Source organism: Syngnathoides biaculeatus, chromosome 15 (genome assembly GCF_019802595.1).
Source record: "Syngnathoides biaculeatus isolate LvHL_M chromosome 15, ASM1980259v1, whole genome shotgun sequence".
Lineage (NCBI taxonomy): Eukaryota > Metazoa > Chordata > Actinopteri > Syngnathiformes > Syngnathidae > Syngnathoides > Syngnathoides biaculeatus.
In genome coordinates, this window is record NC_084654.1 from 23,856,855 (window position 1) to 23,884,828 (window position 27,974).

The 27,974-nt window shown below is 45.5% G+C and overlaps 1 protein-coding gene across 1 annotated transcript; it reads left to right on the forward strand.

The window, feature by feature from the left end:
• Positions 1-180: 180 nt before the first annotated feature.
• On the forward strand, positions 181-27,932 carry mta1 (metastasis associated 1). Its single transcript, XM_061844164.1, has 18 exons — positions 181-847; positions 7,024-7,091; positions 8,601-8,694; positions 15,824-15,950; positions 17,823-17,886; positions 17,989-18,106; positions 18,404-18,506; positions 19,420-19,519; positions 19,654-19,842; positions 20,668-20,742; positions 22,075-22,133; positions 23,011-23,165; positions 23,907-24,058; positions 24,132-24,321; positions 25,032-25,124; positions 25,262-25,417; positions 27,097-27,247; positions 27,337-27,932. Exons 1-17 carry the CDS (start codon positions 820-822, stop codon positions 27,204-27,206), a joined length of 1,881 nt encoding a protein of 626 aa, XP_061700148.1. The 5' UTR covers positions 181-819; the 3' UTR covers positions 27,207-27,247; positions 27,337-27,932.
• Positions 27,933-27,974: the final 42 nt, after the last annotated feature.

Here is a 27,974-nt window from a genome sequence, read left to right on the forward strand (position 1 = left end):
CATGCAATTCCAAATGAAATTTCCCTCAGAGGGCCATGACGACAGTGACAGCGTATAAATCTTTAACCGTTTCACCATATTGTCACATTTTCATAACAAATTGACGAATATTGTTTTAAAATCAGAAGACAAAGATAAACATTTATTCAAGTTACTGTAAACATGAGTTTGGTAACAGGAAAGTGCACTCGCTCAATATTATTTTTCTTTATTATGCATGATGATTTAGAAATTTGCTTCAGATTTTGGCACAAATTATGGAAGTTACTGCACATGGCACGCTTTCGCAGGCCACATAAAATGACACGGTGGGGCACATCTGGCCCCCAGGCCTTGACTTGGACACCCATTAATCTATCTGGATGGCAGGTGACGTAAAACTAACCTACGACAAGCCGCCACGTGACTAACATTTGGCTAACATTGTAAAAAGCAGCAAAAGAAGCTAGTAAGGCGTCAAACTAAATAAAAAGCAAATCAAACATTCGTCAACTGCTAAATAAAAGCGTGTTTTTGAACGTTCGGAGGAGGTCCCCGCCTCGCCGGAGCTCCGCTCGGCCCGGGCTCGCTTCGGGTGTACTGTCCCTTTAAGGTCTCCAAGGCTGGTCTGTTTCGTATCGATCCGGCCACCATTTTCCAACACACAGCGGCAGGCGGCGGCGCAGCTAGCAACACGTCCGAGCGACAGCCAGGGAAGCGGCGGGGAACCAGCGAAGCCGAGGCTAGCCGAGCCACCCTCAGCAGCCGGAGAGAGGAGGCTTCCTTTCTCTCTCCCCCCCCACCCCCCCCCTCGGCACCGGCGGCGGCGGCGGGGCAGCCATGGCGGCCAACATGTACCGGGTCGGAGGTAAGACAAAGGTGGGGGGGTGGCGACGCTACGAGAGCGGGGAGAACGTCTCCCAGGCATTCGCTCAGTCACGGTTGAAATTCTCCGTTGATGCATTTTGTCGTTTTCTTCCTCCCTCCTCCGCCTTCTTTTCTTTTATTTTTGAAACTCCCCGGAGGTGCTCTGCGAGCCTTCCTCGTGATGATGACTTGCGGTGGCGATATAGAAGAGACATTTTTTTTTCATCGTCTAAACTTCATTACCACCAACTGCGTCTTCAATGGAGTCTCTCGTTTCTTTGCTAGCGCATCGTTAAAAGTTCCCGGAATCAACTTTCGTCTTCATGGCTTCGAACGCGCTACTCTGCTTCCGAACTGGGTCTTATCACTACTTTTATTCCAGTTTATTTATTAATTTAAACGGCGGCTTGGAACTTCCTGTGTTGAAATTTCATTTTAAAAATGACTTCGTGAAAAAAAAAAAAAAAAAAGAATGTGACGCACAGGAGACAAAACATTAGGGACAGCTGCCGGTCCAAACAAATCGAGAAGGGAGGGAGCGAGTTGGATTGGAAGGGTGGCCATCCGCCTTTCAGTGACAAATAAAAATTAGCCTGACGACGAAAGAAGCCGAATCTCGTGTTAAAACTATCCACCCCTGTCCCGATATTCCACAATTTCCTCAGACGCAAGCGTTACTCTTGGACCTCCAAAATGCAGAAGATTGCAGAGACATCGTTAAAAAAAAAAATTGTTGAGGAGTGACAATTGCTTTCAACGCAAAAACCCGAGATCCCGGTGTTAAAGGTCACGTCCCCGTCATTCCAGAATACGTTACGGTTCTGATAGCGCCTCCTGAGGCGCAACATCGCCAGGAATGACGTATGAAATAATCGCCAAACAGTGACAATTGCGATAATTTGAGTGTATGCTTCGAAACGTCATTCCAGACTTTGCGCTCACGCGCAGGCATCATCACAGCTCGGAGAGGACTTTCAAGGCAGAATTTCGACAGGAAGACAAATCCAGGAGTCGTTTGCCAGTGACAACTGCTTTCGACGCCAAAAAACTGAGTGTCTAATGTTTAACGTCTTACCCCTGGCCCGTTGTTCTGGAGTTCCCTTACACCGGGTGTCTTTGTGGTTCTGATAAATCATTCAAATTGTCAGGTGTGAAACATTCACACAGACTTGTCCTGCCTTTCCGTAATTTTCTTCCATGTCGGTGTCAAAGATGACCTGGAGGATTGTTGACTTTCATGGGCTGCGTCTGAGTGGCGACAAGCTACCTTGTTAAGCTTCGAAGTGAAAACGGCAACATTGTTGTTTTGAAAAACTTGACGTCGCCGACCCAATAGCCGTCCAAGACCTCTTTTTACCAGAGCCAGAACTGTACACCAATCAACACGAACCCAAACGTTGTATTTTTAACTCGATAAATCACGCCAGGGGCTCGTCGTGACGTCCACCGGCGGGACGAGCCAAACGTTCCAACAACTGCGTTTCAGGTTCTCCGCTTTCACGGATCTGAAGGGGCCACCGAAGCCAGAACCGTACACACACACACACCAACAATCATCCCCCAACCTTGACTTCGATCGTCGTAAACCCAACGTGTTTCATATCGAGTGTCATTTTTCCACGACTGCCAGCCGTGACAGATTTAGTCCAGATGGCTACGCCGGCTTCAAATATTCAAATGATGTCGTTTGTTGTCGTTTGGCCGCTGGTGGAAAAAAAAAAATAGCATGGGGGGGGGGGCGCTACCTGAGGATTACGTCCCCCAGAGCGTTTTGGAAAGTTAACACTTCAGCCACCAACGAGTTGCGCTCGGTCCGTAACCATCTTGAGTTTGAGGTGGCGTCCCTCGGTAACCGACTTGCCTCGCTGGAGTATAAACAGGCCGATTAACGGGATTTGCCTGCCCCGTTCTGGTTTTAACTCCTCGGCTTGCCGCACGCGATCCGAGACGCGTTTGAATGCCGCAATTAGAGCCCCGACGTAGCGCAAACAAATCTGCCGCGGAGTCTGCGTAATCGTATTGCGTAATAAACGCGCGGCTCGCGCGTTCCCTTTTTAAATCGTGATCCCGGCGAGAGGAAGTCTTTTGAGGGTTTCGGTCCAACTTTTCGGAGCCCCTTTTGGAAGACGGTTGGCGCTTTGCAAGACAATGGCGGGCCCATCTCGGGAAAAGCGACGACCCCCCCCGGTGAATGAAGCTGAAGCCGGGACAAAGGCCGCTTTGGCAGGCTTGATGTCTTTGTTACCCCCCCCCATCACCCGGTGTGGGCCGCAGTCCGCACGTCCCGCACCCGCTGCCCACCTTCCCGCCGCTTGGCGTAGAAAAATGTTGCTCTGACATTTCTCTCCGTCTCGGTGGGCCCTGATGTTCCTTTTCTTTGGACCGGAGTCCCCCCAAATCTTGGATGTAAACTTGCGAGGGACACGCACAGGGGTATGCTTACACCACCGCAAACTTAAAAACACGGAAGTTCAGACTTTATCAACACAATCTGCATTTATTTACACGTGGGAAAAAAAAAGCCCAACTAAAGCACTGCAGTGTCCATGCCGGGCCACCAGTTGGCGATGTCACTCTGTAACGAAGCACTGCATGCAAACAAAACCAGGACGAGTTGTCCTCGGTTTATGAGACGTCCGATGTTTAAATGTTCTCAATGGCACGCAATCAACTAGTTTGTAGGAATAGTGGTCACGTGTCACAAGTATGAAGACTCAGTTACTGCCGTATTCAGTTTTTCACTTTTTTAGCGCTCTGAACAACCGCAGCTGTAACAGAACTGTTCATAAAAGGTAAAAGACAGACATTCAAATAGTAATATGTAACTGAATCGAATCAAAAGCTCCTTTTATCTTGGTCTGTGAGAGAGAGAGAAGCAAGATTGAAGTCTCTCGCGAGCGGTATGAGGGCGCCAGGATCCTCGATGTCGAAGGCCAGGATGCTGAATTTGTGATCTTGCGGTCGCAGCGTGGAAGACATCACTCACGTTGGCTGCAAGCTGAGTTGGAATGTAAACAAACAACTGCAGTTTTCTAACAGATGATGGTTGTCTGTTGGCGAGTAGCACGCATGCACAAGGAACGGTTCAATTCTCTTGTCCCATTTAGTCTTGTCTCGCTCTCGCTCTGGCTTCAGTTAACGTCATTTTAGCGCCAGCTCTTGTCGCTCTCCGTATCTCCCCAGTGATGCGGTCCTCGCCCAGGGGATGTCGGCCGGTTCCATTTTGGGACCGAGAGCCCCGCGGTTGTAGCAGCATAAACGGACCACGGAAGTCTGACAGCGCGAATATTCTACCCCACCCCCCCTCAAAAAAAAAGAAAAGAAAACAGTCAATGCTAAAATTGCGCAGAGACGCAAAGAGTAATAATGGCTGAAAAGTAGAAAGAACAGAGGTGAGATTAAAGTCAGATTTTTTTTTGCCGTGACAAGTTATTTTAGGGCAATAAATATCACGTTCCCGCTTTTTTTGATGTCTGCCGCGGCATGAATTCTCGCGTGTTGGACTCGTTTTTAGCTAGCTGTCGTCTGCCTCGCACGTCCCCCCCGTCCCCCCCCCCCTTCCCGGCCTGGTTCAAATCAACTCGGCAATCTCTCTCGGTAACACGCCTAGATTGGCTCACGCGAACCTCGACGTCACGGTCTCGGAAGGCCGGCGGTCGGCCTACGCTGGGAGCTGGAACGTTTGATGAGGCGGGGTGGGGGGGGGGATGGGGGGAGCGGGTTCCATTTCCCGAGTCGAGGCGGCAGGAGGGCTGATGGGAAAAGGAGAGACGAAGCGACGCTGCTCGGCCCGCGGGCCCTCTCGAGTGACGGAAACTCTCTCCGCCGCTCGCAACTTCTCAGTCGTTCCCCCCTCGGCGACTTTGGTCCGCCGAGCTCGGAAACAAAACGAGGGCGGTCCGGGTCGTCCACCTTTTTTGGCGGCGAGCAAAGCGCCACAAAGCCTCTCGTTGTGTCGCTACGTCATCTGGCTCGTGATTTAATTGCTCCCTCGGAGCTGCCGCAGGCAAACGTCCACATTCTCTCCTTCTCGGTGGCTCCGACTGCAACAGTATGATCAGCGGATTCGTGTTTCTGTGATGTAGCTTTTGTTTTGTCTCAAGAAAGGACAAAATTATGTTTTTTTTTTTTTTAACAGGGTTCGGTGAGGGTCCTGCGTATGTACTGGTAGTATAGCGATACACGATGGTGTCCTTTAGTGCTGCCGATACGGAACAAAATGGTCGCCCCGCGTCTCGAATGGCATCCAATGCGCCGAACAAATAGTGCAAATGATTCGCCGTGGCGACCCCCGATGGGAAACGTAGAAAGAACGCGCAAACCAAAGAATAATACGAGGAAAGAAAGCCATCAGATTACGAAAGTTAAGGCTGCGATTTAAGGAAAAGTCCTAATTGTCAGGGGAGCCAACCATTGTACTCAAGTAAGAGTAGTCCATCCATTTCCTTTGCCGCTTATCCTCACGAGGGTCGCGGGGAGTGCTGGAGCCTAATCCCAGTTGTCAACGGGCAGGAAGCAGGGTACACCCTGAACTGGTTGCCAGCTAATCTCAGGCCGCATAGAGACAAACACTCGCACTCACAATCACACCTAGGGGCAATTTAGAGTGTCCAATTGATGTTGCATGTTTTGGGGACGTGGGTGGAAACCGGAGTGCCCGAGGAAAAGCCACGCAAGCATGGGGAAAACATGCAAACTCCACAGAGATGGGGCCGGGATCAAACCCGGGTCCTCAGATTTGCGAGGCCAACTCTTTCCTAGCTGAGTAGTATTACTTTAAAAGCATGCAACATTAATTGGAGACTCTAAATTGCCCATAGGTGTGATTGTGAGTGTGGTTATTTGTCTCTATGTTCAGGATGGGCCCGCCTCCTGCCCGTTGACAGCTGGCATAGGCTCCAGCACTCCCCGCGACCCTCGTGAGGATAAGCAGCAAAAGAAAACGGATGGAGTTTATGGGAGTCCACACACACCTACCACCATTTCAGTTTTTAAAAAAAACAGCATCATGCTTTGGGGCCCTACGGTCTACTTTTGATGTCGAACTGTAAATATCTGACGGTCAATAAAGTTATTAAAAAAACATCTTTTGCATGAGAGAGACAACACGTAATGCGCGGCTCAGATGGCAAGACAATTTTGCTCTTTCACGATGTCAGACTACTGGGATAAAATCTTGTATTCTGATACCACAACACTGCGTTATTTACATTTTTTTTTTTACCGTCATTGGGCTTTCAACTCAAATATGAGCAAATACACTCGTTATCGTGGGGATGATAACACGAGGGGATCGCGATGACTGCATGATAAGAAAAAAATGTGTGTGTGTGTGTGTGGGGGGGGGGGGTCACCGGTGCTCAGGACAGGGGAGGATGTTCGCGTAAGGCTCGCCCGAGGTATGGTCACATATTTTTAACGTTTTAATGTGACACGGCTCGCAAGCAGCCAGTAAAACGTTACGTAGCCTAGCAAGCTAGTGCTAGCGCTAGTGGTTGTGTGTAAAGATGCTGACATAAACGACAAATTTATATCGACTCATTTCTCCATGTTGTGATTGGATCAGCGATCGGCCAAGCGTGTAAACCCTAAATATTATTGTTGCTTTTATTATTCTTATTGTGTTAACCTCTACACTGCAGACATGGCATCTGTAAAGCTGAATTCTGCCTGTTGCCTTTCTGTATTGAAAAAACAGTGGGGGCACGAGAGCGTACATTGCGGATGGCTTTGGGGGTGGGGGTGGCGGTTGGGGGTTCGGGAGTTTCGGGGGCGCCCACGAGTAGAGCGGTAGCTCCAGGCAGCCGACCAAGTGTGCGAGGTATAATCTGACAGCGCTCGGGCCAAGACACATGCCGGGCTAAGACCGGGCACCCCACCAAGCCCGGGGGGGGGGGGGGCTGCGGGGACATCCTGGTGAGCGCTAAGCCTCTGATGCGTCTGGACCAGGTCCAGGACCCACTCAAACACACAAATGTCGGCACGGAACAAATAACATTATACGTGCGAGTCCCGAGATAACCTATGGCTAGTTAGCGTTAGTTCAGATGAAAATGAGCCCTTTTGCATAAAGGTGGGCTAATTCACGATGAGTAATGTTTCTGATTATTCTTATTATTTTTTTCTGTGGTTCCCCTTTCCCAATTTTCCACCCCTTCTCCTTTCTTCCTCTTGCAGATTATGTTTATTTTGAGAACTCATCCAGTAACCCTCTGCTGATCAGGAGGATAGAGGAGTTGAACAAGGTGAGTTTGGTCCCCCCCCCCAACATATTTATCGATACGGTGGTGGATTTAACATCCAGCCTCCTTCCAGAATGCAACCCTTTTAATAATTGACCGGCATTCGGAGTCGGCGTGCGCGACCGGGCGCCTGCTCCTGTTCCCTTCGACGCCTTCCGCCCGAAACCAGCCCAGCGCTTTTAATGAGAATGAAGCAATTTTCAGGAGGTTGTCGTCTGTGAAGAAAAGATTCGGGCACAGCTGTTTAACAGGCGTCTGCTCACCCACCGCGACATTGGCTTCACGCTGTCCTCGGCTTACCGCGGTTCCGACACCAAGGCGTCTCGAAGTTGCCACGGACCGTAACAAAATTGGTCACGCGGGACAGCAAGGCGCGGTCCGTTTCTGTCGTAGTCAATGTTTTTTGGCCTATGAATATTTGTAATACCGTATTTACTTTAGTTATGACTTTGGTTAATGATTGGCTACGTATGGTGAGTTCCGACATATGTAAAAAAATTAGTTTATGTCGCTGCGGCCTTTGAGTTGATCGGGTGGAAGGGTTTCCCTTCGTTGGAGTTCGTACCCTGCGAAAACTCCCGAAAAGTACAACTTGCTGTCGGGTTCGTCCATAGATCCCTTCGTACGAATGGAATCCTCCAAAAATGCCTGCTTCGAACCAAAATGTCTGACTTCCTGTTCCGTTTCGGGCACGGGTCTGTGAGACTTTCGAGCGATCTGCGCCGAATTTCACGTCATTTCCCCCCCCCCCCCCAAACTGTCCTGGCAGGGGCGCTACTGCGTATATTTTGCTAAGGTTGAGTTTTTGTCCCCTTATTAAAACGACATCCACTTGCACTGCTGCAGTCCACTCTCATTGGCACACTCGAACCAGCAGAAGGTTTGACGAAAAAAAATCGTGCTCATTTTTGTCCGTCTGTGTGTGTGTGTGTGTGTCATGGCTTTTCGAAAGAATAGCAATAAATTTCGTTCCTCATGTTATTAAAACATCATTCTGGTGTATTTGACGCTCCGTCATTGTCGTTACATTAAATTAGCTAGCGGTGCACTTTATTTACACATACATGGCCGGCTAAAGGCCACAGATCAATGTCGAAATGACCATTATTGCTTTTTACACTCATTTAGTGACACGCACACACACACACACACACAACCCCCGCCAAACTCACAAAAAAAAGAAAAAATCAATACGGTGCTGCCATCTTAAGCGTAACACAAAATGACAACGTTTCAGCCGCTGCGCGTCTTCTTCGGGTCTCCAAAAACGTTCCGGGAAATCAGATGTTCGGATTCCACGACAACGGCTGGCACCGTTCTTCTGATTTTTTTTTTTTTTTTTTTTTTTGTTTTTTGTTTTTTTTGGGGGGGGGTGTAAAATTGCTTCTCACAGTTTTCAGCCAAATTTAAGAATGAGCCTCCCCCCCCCCCATTTTTCATTTATCCTGTGCGAGCGCGCATGCCGCGGCACCACCTGTTGCCATGGTAACGGCGATCGTCTCTCCTCCGCAGACGGCCAATGGGAACGTGGAGGCCAAAGTGGTCTGCTTCTACCGACGCAGGGACATCTCCAGCACGCTCATCGCCCTGGCGGACAAGCACGCCAGTAAGTGAGCAAGTGCAAACTCCGGCCCGAAAACGCGGACCGAGCGCCGCGGTTCTCGTGAGTATTGGTCCTGCGGCTTCTTTTTCGCCGTGCATCGACGTAGACGGCGGCCCCTCCACGCAACACGCCACTCTAGCCGCAAGACAAGGACGCTTTCCCCGTGCGCGCATTTGCCTTTCACTCAGTACTCGGAAAGTGGTTCTCGGAGCCAGCGCGGTCCTCCTAAGTGCCGGCGGTCTTTTCAATAGCTTCCTGGCTGCTTCACAAGGACCTTGGGACTGATGGAGAACTTGGGAAAAAAAATTGTTTGAAAACAAAGAGCTAATAATAAAACCCCAACCCGGTACAAGCAGTCAGCATTTCATCGACCATCATCAGTAAACCGCAAAGTTTCCACTTTCCACCCAATTTGTGTATGTCGCCATTTGCAGGGCTTAACCCAAAATTATCCACCCCCTCAAATCCTATATTAATAGTTTAAGCCCTAAATATATTCAAACTGTGATCCGAAACGTTCGATTCGCAATGTTCAGCATAAACAATCCGGTTCCAGTACCGTTTTTACCTCGTCGGTGCGGTTGTTTCGTCTTCGGCTCGATGTTTTGGATACGCGGCCCTCATCTCAGAGAGCGCCGGCGTCTCGAGTTACCGACAACATGAAGACGACGAGCGCGCCTCCTTTTTCTTCGCCGGCGCTTCCGGCGTTCAATAACGCGCGAGCCGTCGATCTTGGACCGCGTGGTAAGATCGGCGTCCAAACGCGAAGGGCACGCCTGGCGGAGCACGCCGACGTCGCCGGTGACATTAAAATCCTCTTACGGTGAAATCAGCTTGAAATATGTGATTTAAAACTTTGCAGATTTTCCCAAATCTTTTACCTGCAGTGGTTATGCAAATTTACTTGGCTCAGTAATTAATTTTTCATGCTTCAAAAGCTTGCTTCGGGAAATGGTCAGAAATGGCCGACCTCAAAGCCAAATCTCTTTTTTTCAGGGATGAGTTCTTAGACGGGTGGCACGGTGGTTCAGCTGGTAAAGCGTTGGCCTCACACTTCTGAAGACCGGGTTCGATCCCGGCCCCGCCCGTGTGGAGTTTCCGTGTTCTCCCTGTGCCTGCATGGCTTTCTTCCCACATCCCAAAAATACATGCAGCATTAATTGGACACTCTAAATTGCCCCAAGGTGTGATCGTGAGTTTGTCTCGATGTGCCCCGCCATTGGCTGGCGACCAGTTCAGGGCGTGCCTGTTGACAGCTGGGATAGGCCGCGACCCTCGTGAGGATAATCAGCAAAGGAAATGGATTGACGTATGGATAGTTTTTCGTTGTTTCGACTGATGATAGTCTCGACCGCGAACTTTCGAGTTGCCAAATGAGTCTGGCTCAAATCCGATGTTGTTTCTTTCAAAAAGGTTCTTTTTACATCAAACTTTGCCACCATCTTCGGTGCGCATTGTCTCGCAATCACATCGAATTTCTGAGTCGACTTTCGAAGGTGGCTGGAAATGTCGAAAATGACCCCGAAATGGGTGCGGTGGGCAATGCGGTTGAGCAAGCGGAGGAAAGGCTGCGAGTGAGGAACGAAGGTGAAGGGCGGGGGGGGGGGGAGTTGAGTTATGGCAAATTTTAAATGGAAAGGGAGGAGTCCGGGGGGTTAAAATAGCACGCTGGCCAATAAGGGGGCTGCTTGGATCGTAAAGGGCGGGGCTTGTTCGTCAAGGGAACGCTCTGAATCTCTGCAAGCAAAATATTTGATCAATGACTCACAGCGCACACACATGCACACGCTCACACAGTTGGCCGTCATCCTCCACTGATCCATAGCAACACGGAATTAAATTGACCCACAAGCCATTTCTGTGACTGGTCTCGTCATGCATACATAAGAGCATATGTAACATACACACGCATGCATACAGTAGCAGCCTCGCACACAGACACGCACTCACGCGCGCACACACTTGGGTGTTGAGACGCACACAGGATGTAGCCCACGCCCATGCAACCGTCGACTCGTGTCTAGGAGCGCCGCGCGAAACCGTAGCCGGCACAGCGCTGTTAAAAGCCAGCCGGCTTTTTTTTTTTTTTTTTTTTTTTACCTTAAGCTAACACAATTAGCCGCCACGCGAGCACATCGTGTTCTCTCGGCGTGGCGCGACGCCGTGTTGGTTCTGGCTCCCTCGCCGCGTTTGAAGTTTCATCGCGCCCCAGCCCGCGACGCAGTTTACGACCAAAACACGCAGCCGACGTAACGCTTTGAGCTGCGAGGGGTGACGTGGCTTTCACGCCGTGCTCCGTCCACATTAGGCGGTGTCGGCAACAACAAAAAAAGGGAGCAATTTAATGTTGCCGATCTGTCTAGGACGGAGTTTCCCAACATTTATTGAGCCAAGGAGCGTTTTATATGAAAAAAAAAAAAAAAAAGCGCACAGCACTCTACGAAACAAAACTATCAGCAAAAGTATATACCGTTATTTCCGGCCTACAGGCTGTGATTTTTTTTTCACACGCTTTCAACCCTGTGGTTTATGGGGTGATGCGGCGCTAGCATTAGTGCGGCACTAGCGTTAGCATTAGCGCACCTGGTTATAAGCCTCGGTATACAGAAAAAGTTTAACGCTAGCTCCGCGCTAACGCTAGCACTGCCGCGCTAACGCTAGCACCGCGCTAGTGTTAAACTCTTTCTGTGTACTGAGGCCTATAACCAGGTGCGCTCTGTGGGCCGGGAATTACAGTAACCAAAAATAATCTCAATTTAGTTAGAAATTTACTTTCTTTTACTCGGAATGAGATCTGAAAGTTTTGGTTTAGAAAAAAAAAAAAAAGAGCACAAGGTGGATACACAACTTAATCGTATCTTTACTTTGCTGTTAATTGTTGTCCGTGTCACTAAATGTCGCTGGCAAAGATAGTTGAATACAGATTGTTTATATTCTAAGAGCTTTTTTTTTTTTTTAATATATATTTTTGGTTGTCCGGTTCCAACAGATATATTCCAGACCAAATTTCACGTACCGTATTTTCCGCACTATAAGGTGCACCTTCAATGAATGGTCTATTTTAAAACTTTTTTTCATATATAAGGCGCATGAAATAGACGCTACAATAGAAGCTGGGTTTATGTTATGCATCTATTAGAGCTGCACTAAAGGCTCAGTATTGATCCATGTATAAGGCGCACCGTCGGCTTTTGAGAAAATTCAAGGCTTGTAGGTGCGCCTTATAGTGCGGAAAATAAGGTAGCTTGATGAAACTAGCATCATTTTCACCAGGTTATGCTTCCAAGAATTTGCTCAGTTTTCCCAGTTGAGTGCCGACCCGTTTCGTAAATACGGTTCAAATTTGCTATCTGTCGGTCATATCTGTAAATATTTTATTTGTCTTTCAAAGACCCTGGATATGACCCCGAAATGTCCACTTCAAACCAAAACGGGCAACTCCTCTTTTCTTTCTAGAAACTGATTTTTATGACGACTTTTTTTTTTTTTTCATGTGTGTAGTTCTACTTCCGATAAAAGTCCAAGCCGCTAAGTGATGCTGGTGCGGTATTTATTATTTTTGTGTTTAACGACGAGTCATCAAACTTGGCTACCTTGCGCCACCCACACGCCATAGCGATAACTAAAATCCTTTTCGCTTTAGTGTTGTACATTTGCCCTTTTTATTGGAATTTGCAATTTGGTGGCAGTCGGACAAAACCTTTCAGAGCAGTTCATCGTTGAATGAGCCCCGAAAATTGTCGAAATGGCTGTAAAATTGCAGCGTCGTGCCAAAACTGCATTGATAGTTGCAGTACAGCTCCTTTTATTTTGAGCTCTACGTTCGAATGGGCAAAGAGTCCGCGCAAATTAAGTTGCTTTCGTTCAGCAGGATGAATAATCGAAAGATTACTAATTACCAATACAAAACAGTGACTGCCTCAAAAGAATATTTCAGAGGAAACGGGGCCATGAAAATCAAGGCCTTTTTTTCACCGCCGCGGTGCGAATGAGGATTCAATTTTCCATTTTTAATACATTGCCAGAGATCAAGCTGACTTGAAAGCACGAACATTAAAAAAGGGATCAATTTGAATTTTAAACTACGGCAGATTCCAGAGACAGGCACGGATTGGCAAAATATGAAATATGACCGGCTTTCAATTATACTTGACTATACTTACATATTATATATAAGTGCCCACATTGAAACAGGAGATATTTACAAAGGAAGACGTTACACAGAGAGTTTAACGCTAGTGCTTCCACGCTAACGCTAGCGGGTTCCCGCCAATCCCAGGCCCGGTTAAAAACAAAACAAAACAAACAAAAAAAATCATACTGGTAAAAATCACTGCGACACGGGAGTAAAACGCTAGCGTAGCGCTAACAGGGCCGGACCGGTAAAAGTCACTTCCTCGGCACATATATTCCACCGGTCTCACTCTTACCTTTTCCGCTCGATTGCCCCCTTGTGGCCGTTAGAAAAAAAAAATGTGCACAAATTAGCCACTTCGCCGCATAAACCGCAGGGTTGATAGCGTGTGGAAAAAGTCACGGTTTATAGGCCGAAAATTACGGGAATAACCCAAAGTTTACATTGACTATTTAAAAATATGCTTTTCTCTCACTTGCAAGCTGAAATCTCAAAGTAGTGCTTTGGCGCAGTCTTATGTCATCTACAGGAAATAATAAATCTTTTGTGGAGTAGGGGGGAGTGCTGGGATTAGTTTCTGGATTTTCCTTTTTTCGCAGCGTTCTTATGCCCAACTGGATCTCCACGCGACCGCGGCTAAGTCGTCGGAGCGCCACCCGCCCGATTCGGGAGCTAACTCGTCGAGCCTGAATTGGAAAATTCCCCCCGCTAGTCGCGGAGGGTTTCTCCGACGCGCACAGAATTCCCTCCCCTCCTGTGTCATTAAGGTGGAGGCAGTCGGTTTGTTAGGGCGGGCCCGGTCGCCTCGTAAGTGGACGCCATTTGTCAAAAAGTGATCATAGTCCGGGACAGCGGATTTGTGGAGGGCGAGGTCCTGGAGATGGTCCCGTCCTCCGCCGTGCCACCGCCACTCGTCTTGCGCTATCCTAATCTGACTTCCTATGAGATTCATTTTTCCCCATCGAGCCTCATTCAATAAACGGAGTTAATAATTAGCCGGCAGATGATAGCTTGGGCTGAGTGCGCGTATCGATTTTTGGCCGCACGAAAAATCCCTTGATTGCTTTTGTTCGCCCGTGCGACTCGCCGGCTCTGTCTGGCCTCTAATGAAAGTCCAAATGAATTGGCGCACGTACGCTTTCGCTCTCTCGCTTGCATTCAGTGTGTCTTTCACTTCTCCTGTCTTTTCTTCTCTCTCACTTGCTTTTGGTGTCCTTCTCCCGCCAGAATCCTCTCTTCTTCCTCCTCCTCCTCCTCTTCCTTGCCATCCCACGGTCTTCACACATCTCTCCGTTCTTCCAGTGTGTTTTGCCACCATTGCCGCAACGTTGACTTGAGCTATTCCAGCCTTGCTTCATTCTTCCGAACCCCTTTCACCCACTTCGTTCATATCAGGAGGCATATACAGTCATCTCCAAGTGACAGTAGGGCGATATGGCTTTGCAATAAATTCAGCCCCCCCCCAAAAAAAAAAAAAAATGTAATCTAACTTTAATTTTCCTCCGCTTGTATAATGAAAAGCAAACGTCACCGACTCTAAAGATGTTTTCCTTTGATTTGCTTGATTTGATACCGCGATTGCCTTCCAGCCGACTTCTTTTTTTGAAAATGAAGAATTTTTTTTAAAATGATTCCGCTTTGCAATAAATTCAGTTTTTTCCCCCCCCCCCAAAAAATTCAATTTGACTTTAATTTTCCTCCGCTTGTATAATGAAAAGCAAACGTCACCGACTCTAAAGATTTTTTTCCTTTGATTTGATACTGTGATTGCCTTCCACCCGGCTTCTTTCTTTTGAAAATGAATTTTATTTTTTTTAAATGATTCCGCTGACGATTTCTGTTTCTTAGCTGGAATTAAAGTCCAACAGTAATTTTGCTCTTATTCAAGTCGCTAGTAGTGTTTTTTCGCTCCTCACACAACAGCATATTAAGTACATTTTAAAAACGGCAGGGAGCGCCTACCAGAACATCCATCCATTTTCTTTGCTGCTTATCCTCATGAGGGTCACGGGGAGTGCTGGAGCCTATCCCAGCTGTCAATGTGCCAACACATTGTGCGAGAAAATCAACGCTTGCTCTATGTGAAGTAAGACTAGAGTAAATGAATAAAATCATCATAAAATGAAGTTAAGTGACGGACGTAAGTAACAAACAATTTGGTGTGTTTAAAAAAAAAAAAAAAATTGTATCATTTATGCAAATTAATACAATTTCAATTGGAAATGAAACTAAATTTAAATCGGATCAATTAAATTTAAGCAAAAAAAATGTATTTATATCGTACATTTCATGAAATTTAATGTTCAATAAAAATACACAACAAATAATTAAGAGTTAATACAATTGAAAGCCATCCATCCATCCATTTCCTTAGCCGCTTATCCTCACAAGGGTCGCGGGGAGTGCTGGAGCCTATCCCAGCTGTCAACGGGCAGGAGGCGGGGCAGACCTGAACTGGTTGCCAGCCAATCGCTGGGCACATCGAGACAGTCGCACTCCCAATCACACCTACGAGCAATTTCGAGTGTCCAATTAATGTTGCATGTTTTTGGGATGTGCGAGAAAACCGGAGTGCCCACCCCGAGAAAACTCATGCAGAGACGGGGAGAACATGCAAACTCCACACAGGCGAGTCGGGATCGAACCCGGGTCCTCAGAACTGTGAGGCCAAGGCTTTACCAGCTGATCCACCGTGCCGCCCCGTACTGCCTTTTTTATGTCTTTTTGAACAAAATGATCCCAGAGGCTCGGCACACGTGATTTTGTGTGCTTTTTGTTTCATATTTTTAATACATTTGCAAATATTCAAACAGAGCGTTCTTTGTATTCTAATTGTGCGTTGAGCTTTGAGGGGAACCATGAATTGAATCCACTTTGGAGCCGGGCTGTAACATAACAAAATGTAGACCAAGTGACGCGCTGCGAATACTTTCCAGATGCACTGTGTAGTCTATCTGAAGTGTGCCTTCCCCCTTCCCCCATCGCCCTCACCCCTAGGGGAGCTGGAGGAGGAGATGGAGAATCCCGAGATGACCGACCTGCCCGAGAAGCAGAAACATCAGCTCCGACACCGGGAGCTCTTTTTGTCTCGCCAGCTCGAGTCCCTCCCCGCCACGCACATCAGGTGAGGCGCACGCGCTGCGGGCACAATTCCGGCTCAGGACGCAAAAAAAAAAAAAAAAAAAAAAACGGGAGGGGCAGTTTTGTCGTTTTTTTTTTTTTTTTTTTTTTTTTTTTTTTTTTAACTTCACCCTTTGTGGAAAAAAAAATCGAAATAAAATACAAATAACACTAATCATCATTTTAAAATGATAAAAAGTGTTTTTTTTTAACTTCACGATTTGTGGGGAAAAAAAATCGAAATAAAATACAAATAACACTAATCATCATTTTAAAATGATAAAAAGTGTTTTTTTTTTAACTTCACCCTTTGTGGAAAAAAAAATGGAAATAAAATACAAATAACACGAACCATCATTTTAAAATGATAAAAAGTGTTTTTTTTTTTTAACTTCACCCTTTGTGGAAAAAAAATAGAAATAAAATACAAAACACTAATCATCATTTTAAAATGATAAAAAGTGTTTTTTTTTTAACTTCACCCTTTGTGGAAAAAAAAATGGAAATAAAATACAAATAACACTAATCATCATTTTAAAATGATAAGAAGTGTTTTTTTTTTCAACTTCACCCTTTGTGGAAAAAAAATAGAAATAAAATACAAATAACACGAATCATCATTTTAAAATGATAAAAAGTGTTTTTTTTTTAACTTCACCCTTTGTGGAAAAAAATAGAAATAAAATACAAATAACACTAATCATTTTAAAATGATAAAAATAGTGTTTTTTTTTTCAACTTCACTCTTTGTGGAAAAAATTAGAAATAAAATACAAATAACACTAATCATCATTTTAAAATGATAAAAAAATATATATTTTTTAAACTTCACCCTTTGTGGAAAAAAAATAGAAATAAAATACAAATTCCACTAATCATCATTTTAAAATGATAAAAATAGTGTTTTTTTTTTAAAGATTTTATTTTTTAGATGTCATCCATTTTCTGAGCCGCTTATCCTCACAAGGGTCGTGGAGTATGCCAGAGGCTAGCCTCGCTATTTTGAGTCTTCAGTTAACCTAGCGTGCATGTTTTGGGGATGTGGAAGAAAGCCGCAGTGCCTGGAGAAAAGGCACGCAGGCACTGGGAGAACATGCAAACTCCACGCATGTGGCGGCGGGAGTTGAACCTCGGTCGTCAGAACGATGAGGCAGACGCTCTATCCGTTCATTCACCGTGCCGTCAATATATTGAAATAAAAATGTAAAATTAGTCACATGCTTCACTTTTGTTCAAAATACATTCTTTTTGGCAATTTAAAAATACTTTATAATTAAATAAAGGAAAAATTACAATGCATATATAACCAACTGCATATAGCAAAAATGATATGTGGCCCTTTAATATTCTTTACCTTTTATTTAAAAAATATCAAACAATGACAAAATATTTTGATTAGTTGAATTATTTTTCATTTTAAAAAGTCTTGAAATATGTAAAACAAATCAAGAGATAAGGGATGACCTGTTTTTTTGAGAAAAAAAAAAAAAAACTTTAAAAAACTTTCGTTTTTTCATCCTTGAAATGCTTTTATTTTTGTTTTGCAATTCTTTACTCCACTCCGTTCAAGAACATGTATATGTGTATTAATAAAATGTCCACAAATCAATTTATTTACTACATGAACTCATTATTAACATCAACTTGCGTCCTGAAAAGGAAAAGCGGCACAGGGGACCTTCTTGATACGTTTTGTAAAATGAAAACAAGATATTCTAATTACGACTCATTTGACTTAATTTTGTCGCATATTTTTACTTTTAGACTAAATGTCCCACCGGCCAAAAAATTAAAAAGAGCGCTGGGACGCAAATGACCTCAGGGGTGACCTTTGGACAATCGGATGTTGTAAAAATAACCCGTCTACTCTCCACAGGGGGAAATGCTGCGTGACGCTGCTGAATGAGACCGAAGCGCTCAAGTCCTACCTGGACCGAGAGGTGAGTTGATCCCATCCGTGCGCTTTCTTCACTTTCTCTCACACCTTTCAAGAGAAGTTTCAAATCAAGTACAACTCGTGGGGCTTTCCTCCGCCTTCCCAGGATGCCTTCTTCTACTCGCTGGTGTACGACCCCCAGCAGAAGACCCTGCTGGCCGACAAGGGGGAGATCCGGGTGGGCACCAAGTATCAGGCCGACATCACCGACCTGCTGAACGAAGGTGGGACCGACGCTCCTGACGTGTGGTCAGAGGCGGCCTCGTTGTTCTGATCAATCTGCCTAAAAAAAAAAAAACCAAAAAAAAAAAACCAAAAATGTCATTCGTATCGGGTGGGATTACAATTAGCGCAGCACAGGTGGGGGATGCCGAGCTGGCTTGCGAAAGCCACTTTAATGACATTTTCCTACATTTTTGTTGTTGTTGTTGTTGTTGTTCTGGGTTTTGCCACACAAAAGCAGCAGGAGAATCTTTTGGGAAAAAAAAATAAACGTTATCCTTGCGCCTGCGTGTGTTCAGGTGAGGAGGACGCCAGAGATCTGGAGAAACTGGAGGAGAAGATCTGGGAGCCCAGCAGCTCGCTGACGGAGAAACAGATCGACCAGTTTTTGGTCGTAGCTCGGTAAGGTCGACCAAGGGATTGATTGGGGGACATTTTTCTGAGTGAGTGATGAAGTTCGCCACTGTAAAATACCGTAAGAGACATTTGGAAAGGAAATACCATTTGGTACATACACACGCCGCAGCTGTGGAAAAGCCGCAAGAGCCCACATTGAAACGCGAGATATTTACAAAGAAAGACGGTACACAGAAAGAGGTTTTAAAGTTGTAATACCTTAGCTTACCTTAACATAGCAACAACACGGTACCACAAACAGGGCTGGTTAAAAAAAACAAAAAAAAAAGATACCGGTATTTATTGAAAAACAAAAAAAAACAGCCACGCAGCGCTAACACTAGTACGGCGCTAACGCTAGCTGGTGCTTACAGGGCCAGTAAGTTAAAAAAAAAAAAAAACGTACTGGTAAAACTCACTTCCTCGGCACATATATTCCAGCGGTCTCACTCTTACCTTTAGCGCTCGAGTGCCCCCTTGCGCCCGTTTGAAAAAAAAATGCACAAATCAGCCGCGTCGCCGCGTAAGTCGCAGGGTTGAAAGCGTGTGGGAAAAAAGCTGCGGCTTATCGGACGGAAATTACGGTAAAACTGCTCACCCTTTATAGATCTTCTTATGGTTATCATAACGCTCAGCCTCTTTGCTATCACTTGGTGTGGTTACGTGGTAACGTTTGGAAAAAAAAAAACGGTGGAAACGCTAAAACAAACTGCTCAGTAATGATCCTTTTCACCTTCCTTCCTTTCTTCTTTTTATTTTGTTTTTCTAACGCTAACACATTTTAGATCCTCGCTGGTGGTTATCCACGATTATGCATGTCATATTTTTCCCCGCTTTTATTTTTCTTATGTACACGCGTAGTTCTGAAAATGACCCACGCGCCGACGGATTTTCGTTGTCACCGCCCCCGTTGGTTTAGGTCGGTGGGCACCTTCGCCCGAGCCTTGGACTGCAGCAGCTCGGTGCGCCAGCCCAGCCTTCACATGAGCGCTGCCGCGGCCTCCCGAGACATCACCCTGGTGAGCGGTCCGATCGAATTTGTACCCCGGCGGATTCGGTGGAGCGCGCGGTACCTCTCTGGATTTGTCGCGTTCACGTTCATTGTGGGACGTCGTAGTCAAGAAGATCCTCGCCGCGTTTTTTTTTTTTTTAGTTCCACGCCATGGACACTCTGCACGGCACGGGCTACGACGTGACGCGGGCCATCGCGGCGCTGGTGCCCCAGGGCGGCCCGGTGCTCTGCCGCGACGAGATGGAGGAGTGGAGCGCCTCGGAGGCCAACCTGTTCGAGGAGGCGCTGGAGAAGTACGGCAAGGACTTCACCGACATCCAGCAGGATTTCGTGAGTCGATTCGACTTTTTGGAGAGACCGAATTATTCGGTCGTTTGTGTGATTTCGCCTGTGGGCTGCAACATAAAAAAATTGTCCTAGTTGGGGAGAATTTTCATATCTCAGAATCACTAATCGGGCGCTTTGATCAGGGTTTTTTGCTGCCGATTCTCATAACGATCATCCGTGAGTGATATCTGCAGATATGGCTCATATGGATGAGCTGGAAATTGTTCAATTTATTTATGCGTTGATCCGACATGTTTGGGTTTGCTTTGAAGCTGCTGCCCGCCAGCTCAGTGTGAATCGAAACACTACAATTACAAGAATAAATATTAATTCACTGTTTTGATTGACATTTAAATTAATTGAATATCTATCGTTCTTAGTTTTTCTTCTTCTTCTCAGTACTCAACATGAAAGTCATACCAGGGCGGCACCGACTAACATAGAGAAATTCCTTGTCGTGTTACATGCGTGGCCATTAAAGGTGATTCTGATCCCATCCAAAAATAAATAAATAAATAAATAAAAATTTATTACGGTGTAATTGACTAAATGACTATGTGGGTTATGCTTGACGGAGGAATGAAGGCAAATACTGGAAAAATACGGAAAAAGAAATGAAAACGGAAGTAGAAAATGACGGAAAGCCTTTTCACCCCGTGACCCGCGTCCGTCACGCTGACACCTGGTGGCCGCTCGCCGCCGGTGCCGCTCACCCCGCTTCCCGACTCGGCCCGCTTCTGTCAAAACAAAACGCTGGCGCCGTTGCGGGGGGAGGAGGGGGGGTCCTCTGTCCCGTGTTTGACATTTGATCCTTTCTGTCCCTCCCAGTTACCGTGGAAGTCCCTGACGAGCATCATCGAGTATTACTACATGTGGAAGACCACTGACAGATATGTGCAGCAGGTAAAAAAAATATATACCATAATTCCCAGTTTACAGAGCGCACCTGGTTACAAGCCTCACAGAGTACATTTTGTAAAGGAAATACCGCAGCCGTGTAAAAGCCGCAAGTGCCCACATTGAAACACGAGATATTTACAAAGAAAGACGGAAAGAGTTTAACACTAGCACTAACGCTAGCGCCGCGGTAAAGCTAACATTAGCGTTAACACCGCGCTAGAGCTAACGCTAACAGGGCGAGTTAAAATACACATCGCTCATGCGTTTGGACATGAGGGGGCCAAGCCTTTGGATTTAGTGCCAGGTTAGGGTTTCAGAAAATACAGACACCCGACACCCAACAATATTCTTCGCAATATTAAAGTAACCGTAGGAATTAAAAAGTTACCAAAAAAGATTAAAAAAAAAAAGAAGTTGATGAGAATAAAGTATATTTTTCTGGAAAAAAAAATCTCAAGTACAATGATGTATTTTGTCGCTATGTTGAAATATTGCAAAACTAAATAAAATACACTAATTCATAATTTTTTGCCAATTGGATTTAATGTCACAATTTGCCGAAGAAATTTACCGTAATTCCCGGCCTACAGAACGGACCTGGTTACAAGCCCCACCGAGTACATTTGTAAAGGAAATACCATTTGGTACATACGTAAGCTGCACCTAAACACAAAGAAAGATGGCACAACGCTAGAGCTAACGCTGTGCTAACGCTTGTGCTAACGCTAGCGCTGCGCTAACCCTAACAGGGCCGGTTAAAATAATATTTAACAGTAAATATCACTGAGACACGCCAGTAACACAGCAGCAACTCGCTAGCACAACGCTCACCCTAGCGCAGCGCTAACAGGACCGGTAAAAGTCACTTCCTCGGCACATATACTCCACGGGTCTCATTCTTCCCTTTTCCGCTCGAGTGCCCCCTTGCGGCCGTTAGAAAAAAAAATGCACAAATTAGCATAAACCGCAAAGTTGAAAGCGTGTGGGGGGGAAAAAAGTCGCGGCTTGTAGGCCGGAAATGATGGAATAATATTTTTTCGAAATGGTCAATTGTTGTATTGGCCTTCGACTTTCACTTAAGTCATTTTGGTATTTGCTTGGTTTTCAGTCAGTTTCAGATGCAACTGTAACCCAATTTTGCTGTAAGGGGAGCGTTGTTCTCGCCTCGGTTCCCCCCTCGGCTTTGTGGGTTGACTCAACTTTGTCTGTCGGACTACTCCACGTGGAAATATCTCTGCGAAAAATACGATATGTGCTCATTAAAATAAGTTGTACTAGTACAAAAGCCTTATTCATGAATGTATAATGGCCTTTTGCTCCTTTTCTGACTTCCAGAAACGATTAAAGGCAGCCGAGGCCGAGAGCAAGTTAAAGCAGGTCTACATCCCCAACTAGTGAGTACGCAGTCTTGCGGACACAAAACGGGAAAAATAATCCAATTCCCCCCCAACCCATCCTGTTATGGGTTCATATTAGGGTTTTTGAAGTTGGGTTTCAAGGCTTTGATGAGGGTTTTATTTGGGCAGGGTTTTGCTTTGAAATGAGTTTTAAGACTGGGTCGAGGTTTCATGTTACAGATTGAGGGTTTTGCACTAGTTTTACCTTTTTACACGAGTTATGGCTTCATAGTAGGGTTTTGAGGGGGGGTTTAGTGTTTCAAGCTTATGTTAGGGTTTCGATGGATTCTGGTTTCAAATTGGGGTTTCAAGCTTGCGTTAGGGTTTTAAAGTTGGCTTTTAAGACTGTTACAGTTTCAAAGTCGGGTTTGAAACCCTGGGTTAGGGGTTCAAAAAAGGGTTGGGGTGTCCAGATGGGATCAGGTTTTCAAATTAGGATTTCAAGACCGGGTTACTTTTTCAGAGTAGGGTTTGCGGGTTAGGGTTCAAAATCTGCGTGTTGTGACAGCAAAAGGGTTTCGAGAGCGGGTTAGGGTTTCAAAATGGGATTTGGAGTCCGGGTTTCAGGTTCCAGACGGGGTTAGGGTTCGAAATAATAGTTTCAAGGCAGGGTTTAGGTTTCAATTTTTTATTTTTTTTACCGTTTTACTGTTTCAAAGTAGGGTTTGAAGACAGGGTAAGGGTTTCAAATTAGGATTTCAAGCCTGATGTATCGTTTGAAAACTGTGTCAAATTACAGTTTTAATAACCAGGTTATGGTTTTAATGTAGAGTTTGAAGCCTGGGTTCGGGTTTCAAAGGCAGGTTATTGCCTCGCAGCTTTTAGACGCCGTCAACCTCGTCCATGTCAACATTTTTTGCTCGTGTCGTCGTAGCAACAAGCCAAACCCCAACCAGCTGAGCAGCAACAACCCAAAGCCGGTGGCGCTGGTCAACGGAGCCGCCGGAGCCGCCGCGCCCGGACCGCCGGGCCAGCCGGGTCACGGGCAGAACCCCCCGCCGCTGGCGCGGGCCTGCGAGAGCTGCTACAGTAAGCGGGTGACAAATGATGACACACACGTTATGGATATGGTTATGGATCACGTTGGCCAAGCACGGGGAGAACACGCAACCGCCGCACAGGCGTGGCCGGGATTTGAAGCCCGGTCCTCAAAACTGTGAGGCCGACGCTCCGACCAGTTGCGCCACCGTGCCGCCATAATGTAAATATTATATGTACGTTAATAAGACTAGCAGGAGAAGGTTCATCCCAAAAACAAAATTTGAAACTTTTTTTCTTTGACTATCCTTGGATGTTGCGTGTCAAGTTAAGCAGTTTTAAAGTAAACACAAGGAAAAATATTTTTCAATTAAAAAAAAAATATATATGGGGATCACTTTTCTTTGGCTGACCTTGTTTTCTTTTCTTTTTTTTTTTTTTTTTTTAAATGAAATGTATGTGAGTGGTTTTAAATATGCTTGAAAAAGATAGGAAAGTAAAAATTTCATTTGCACGAAAAATCAAAATGACACATTTTAACGTTTGGGGAAAAAATAATTGGTATGTTGGGTCAAAAAAATGGGCCGGACACATTTTTCTCATCTTTTAGCAAATAAAAAAGATTTTGATTGTGATTGCATACTGGATTTTAAAGTTGCAAAAAAATAAATAAAATTCTGGCCACATTTTCTTTCAACTTTTTACTATATTTATATACATAAAAACTTTAGCGGAGGTGAATTTGCCCCAACAACATAAGAGGAGAGTGATGAATATTCGCTGTGTGCGCAGCCAACAGTTCCTATCAGTGGTACTCGTGGGGACCTCCCAACATGCAGTGTTGCCTGTGCGCCTCCTGCTGGACATACTGGAAGAAGTACGGCGGACTGAAGATGCCCACGAGGCTGGACGGGGAGCGACCCGGACCCAACCGGAGCACAATGGTACACGCGCACACACGCGCACTCTCAATCCCAGGACGCAACAGTTCCCGACGTGGTCCCGTCTTGCGTTTAGAGCCCTCACGGTGTGCCTCCGCGACACGGCGGCAGCCCCAAGTTCGCCGTCAAGACGCGGCAGGCCTTCTACCTGCAGACCACCTCCCTGACGCGGCTGGCGCGCCGCCTCTGCCGGGACATCATCAAGCCCCGCTACCTGGGCCGACACCCCTACCTCCCCGTCAACACGGCCGCCATCAAGGCCGAATGTAAGACAGTCGCACCTGTTGCTTGGCACCGAGGGGCCCGAACGGTGGCGCCAAAGCGATATTTTACATCGGTTCAAGCCGAGTACCGTAATTTCAGACAAACAAGCCGCAACTTTTTTTCAACCCTGCGGTTCATGCGGTGGTTCCGCGCTAGCGTTAGCGCACCTGCCTATAAGCCTCGGTACACAGAAAGAGTTTGGCGCTAACGCTAGCGTTAAACCAGGGGTGCCAAACTCACTTTTGTCGTGGGCCACATTGTAGTTACGGTTTCGCTCAGAGGCCCATTATGACTGAAACCTTTAAAATCTTTACCCGCCTCATCATATTGACACGTGAAATTGATGAATTTGTTTTTCAAATCAAGGCTAATGGGTTTTCCACCTGTTGTCGTTTGGTGACACAGAAAAGGCTTGCAGTATCTCAAGGTTATGATTTTTGATATGACAATTTGAATTGTTGGTTCAGATTTGAACAAATATGGAAGTTGACACGCGTGATTTGCCTTTGCGGGCCACATAAAATCATGCGGCGGGCCGGGTCTGCCCCCCGGTCCTTGGCTTTGACACCTGTGCGTTAAATTCTTTGTGTACCGAGGCTTATAACCAGGCACGCTCTCTAGGCCGGGAATTACGGTACTACTTGCCTTGCTCAGCACCAGCATCGCGTTTACAGCTCGTACTGTCTTGTTCTAATCCGTCGCGTGTGCACAGGTGCGATGCGGTTGCCAGATAAGGACCCGGGCAAGCCTTCGCCGCTCAAACCCACAGAACGGAAGCCTCTCGAGTCCGTGGTCCGATATCTAGGTAACGCCGGAAGATGAATAAAGTTTCAGGACAGGATTTGGATTTGAAACGAGGTTTTCACGACAGGCGCTAAGCCAGCGTTTTAACATTTGATGGCACTTGAAAGAGAAATTCATTGTTTTCCGCCCGTCGTACAGAAGCACACCCCCGCCCAGCCAAAGCGGAGCCGGCCGCCCGCGGGGCGTCCATCTCCACGGGCAGCCTGACGCCCATCAAGTCCTCCCCCATCCTCAACAACGGCTCCCCCACCATCCTCGGGAAGCGCAGCTACGAGCAGCACAACGGCCTCGACGGTGAGTCCCTCGGAAATGGACGCGTGTGCTTCAGATGTTACAATTTTATCCCCGTAATCGTTCACTTTTTCTTGGGGGGGGGGGGGGAATATATATATAATCTTTATTCCGCAATGTGACTATTCTCTTGACATTTAGACTTCTTATAGCAGTGTTATTACATTGCACATTCAAAACTTTTCAGGCTACCCTTGCGAATCAAATTTTGTTTTGCTACGACAACCAAAGTCCTTGAATCGCGGTGATTAAAATTGTAATACTACGAATCGGGATTAGCAAAGCAAATTTATTCACGCAGCGCATTTCATCCACAAGGTAACTCGGTGTGCTTACCGTGATTAAACTCATTTAAAAACAAAAGAAAAAGATCTTATAAACATTTAAAACGAGCGGGAGTGGGGGGGGGGGGGGGGGGGGGGGAATAAGAGTGGAGGGCGTTTGTTTTATTTGTCCTACTTGGACCGTCCCCGGTTGACTTGACGGGGGGGAGAAGAGAGACGGACTGACAGATCGAGAGTGGAGAATTTGGCCTCGCTCGCTTTTTAGCCTGGAGGCTACCGGCCGTGTCGTCATGGTAACGGCGCAGAGGAGGAATGGGAGGCCGCGAGCGCCGAGTTGAGCTCTGGGTTGGCGAATGTTTTTTTTATTTGATTTTTTTTTTTTTTATTTTGGGAAGGATTAGGAATAGCAGAATAATTGTCTATATGAGTGTTTTTCAAACTGAAGTCCGTGCGCCGGTTGGGGGTACCCGAGCCATCCGTTGAGGGTCACATTGTTTGGGGGGAAAAGGAAGATAATTATGGGGGATGGCGCACCAATAAAATAAAGTATACTGATTAAAATCTTTAATGATTGTGACATCACATGACTGACATCCCTGCTCGAATGAATTTTTTTTTTTAGAGCAAGATTTTATTTTTATAGGACGGAAGTTTTAATCTTAAAGAACAAAAAGTCAATTTATTGAAATTCACTCATTTAAAAAGAAATTACTTTTGTCTCTCGTGAAACTTGGTAATTACTGAGATAGTGCTTCAATGGAGAAATGTTGTAATAAAAAGATTGTAACTTTATGTTGGCTTTTACACGATCAGGTTCTTTGGGGCCGATCACGTATTGGCGATTTCTAAAAAAAAAGTGACATCTGATCCGATCACAATCTGAAACGAGATTTAAATTACCTGTTCACTGAATCGATATATTTGTGTACTCAATTGCTCAAAAAATAAAATAGCCTTGTTCATCTATCAAGGCTGTGAGGCATTGTGACAGAACAAATTATTGGTTTTATATTAGATGGTAGGAAGTACGCACAATTAATTCAAATAATTATGATTTAAAAAAATAATAATAATCTTTTGTTGTCGGATATATCGGTAAATGTCTACGGGAAATAATGACATTAAATCCAACTGGCAAAAAATGGCTATAATCAGCCAATTCTGATAAAATGTATTTTATATTCGGAAAGAAACAATTTTACTTTTGCAATATTTCAACATATCGACAATATACATCATTGTATTTGAGATTTTTTTAATGAAAAAAAAAACAAAACTTTATTCTTTTCAACTTTTTTTTTCCATCTTTTTTGGTAACTTTTTAATTCCTAAGGTTACTTTAATATTGTTAGGTGTAGTCTTGTATTCTGTGTCCAATGTTTAGTTTTGTTATCGCAGGCACTAAATCCAAAGGTTTGGCCCCCCAGTGGGACATCATGGCCAAACGCATGAGCGACGTGGGCCGGGCCTCGGCCGCCATGCAGGACGAGGTGCACCAACTGGACTGAACGCGCCGGGTCGTCCCGCGTCCAACTCCCGGGCCTGCCGGGTCAGTTGCGCTTGCAAAAGCGACTCAACAGTCACAGTGACTCAATGTTTCTAACGACCTTGTTGTTACGCTTGTGATTTTCCCTCTAGGGGGCGCTAGAAGTCACGTTCCACTAAAATGCTTGGTCACTGAATGCAGCTGGAAGGAGTCGACTGTGCTTTTTTTTTTTATTTTTGTTTTTTCGCCCTCGGTCGTCTGACGGTCCATCTCTTTGTACAGGACTGTGTTTATTACTTGCGTCTGTTGTTATTACAATGTCAAAATGTTAATTTTTTTTCTTTTTAATGGCTATAATTCAGCTTCTTGTTCTTTCGTGATCAAATGTTTCATGAGGAATGCTTGTAAAGTTGAAAAAAAAAAAAAAAAACCCTGTGGAAAAAAAAAAGGGCGGAAGGACTATAACATAAGCCACTTGCAGCTTGTATGTTATTATTATTTTTTTTTACAAGTTACTATTCCAAACCCCCCCCCATGAGGAGATGCACTTTTATTTCATGACGAGTTAATGCCGTCTTTTTTTTTTTTTTTGTTATTGTCATTTTGAATTTAAAAAAAAAAAAGAAAAGAGAAAAAAAAATGCTTTACGGGAATCTTGTTTCACGTTCCGGGCCTGAGCGCTGTTTTGGCCGAGAGAGGTTTAACTTATTGAGAAGGACGGGCTGTTTTTCTACCTTTTTCACAAGTAATGCATCTATGCTTCGATAATGTCATTAAAAAAAAAAAAAAC

Excerpts from the sequence above, each read along its gene's own strand:
- mta1 (XM_061844164.1), top strand. The coding sequence starts at position 820 with ATGGCGGCCAACATGTACCGGGTCGGAG. Across the intron at positions 15,951-17,822 it reads CTCCCCGCCACGCACATCAG|GGGGAAATGCTGCGTGACGC; the intron begins GTGAGGCGCACG and ends TACTCTCCACAG. Across the intron at positions 19,520-19,653 it reads CCTCCCGAGACATCACCCTG|TTCCACGCCATGGACACTCT; the intron begins GTGAGCGGTCCG and ends TTTTTTTTTTAG.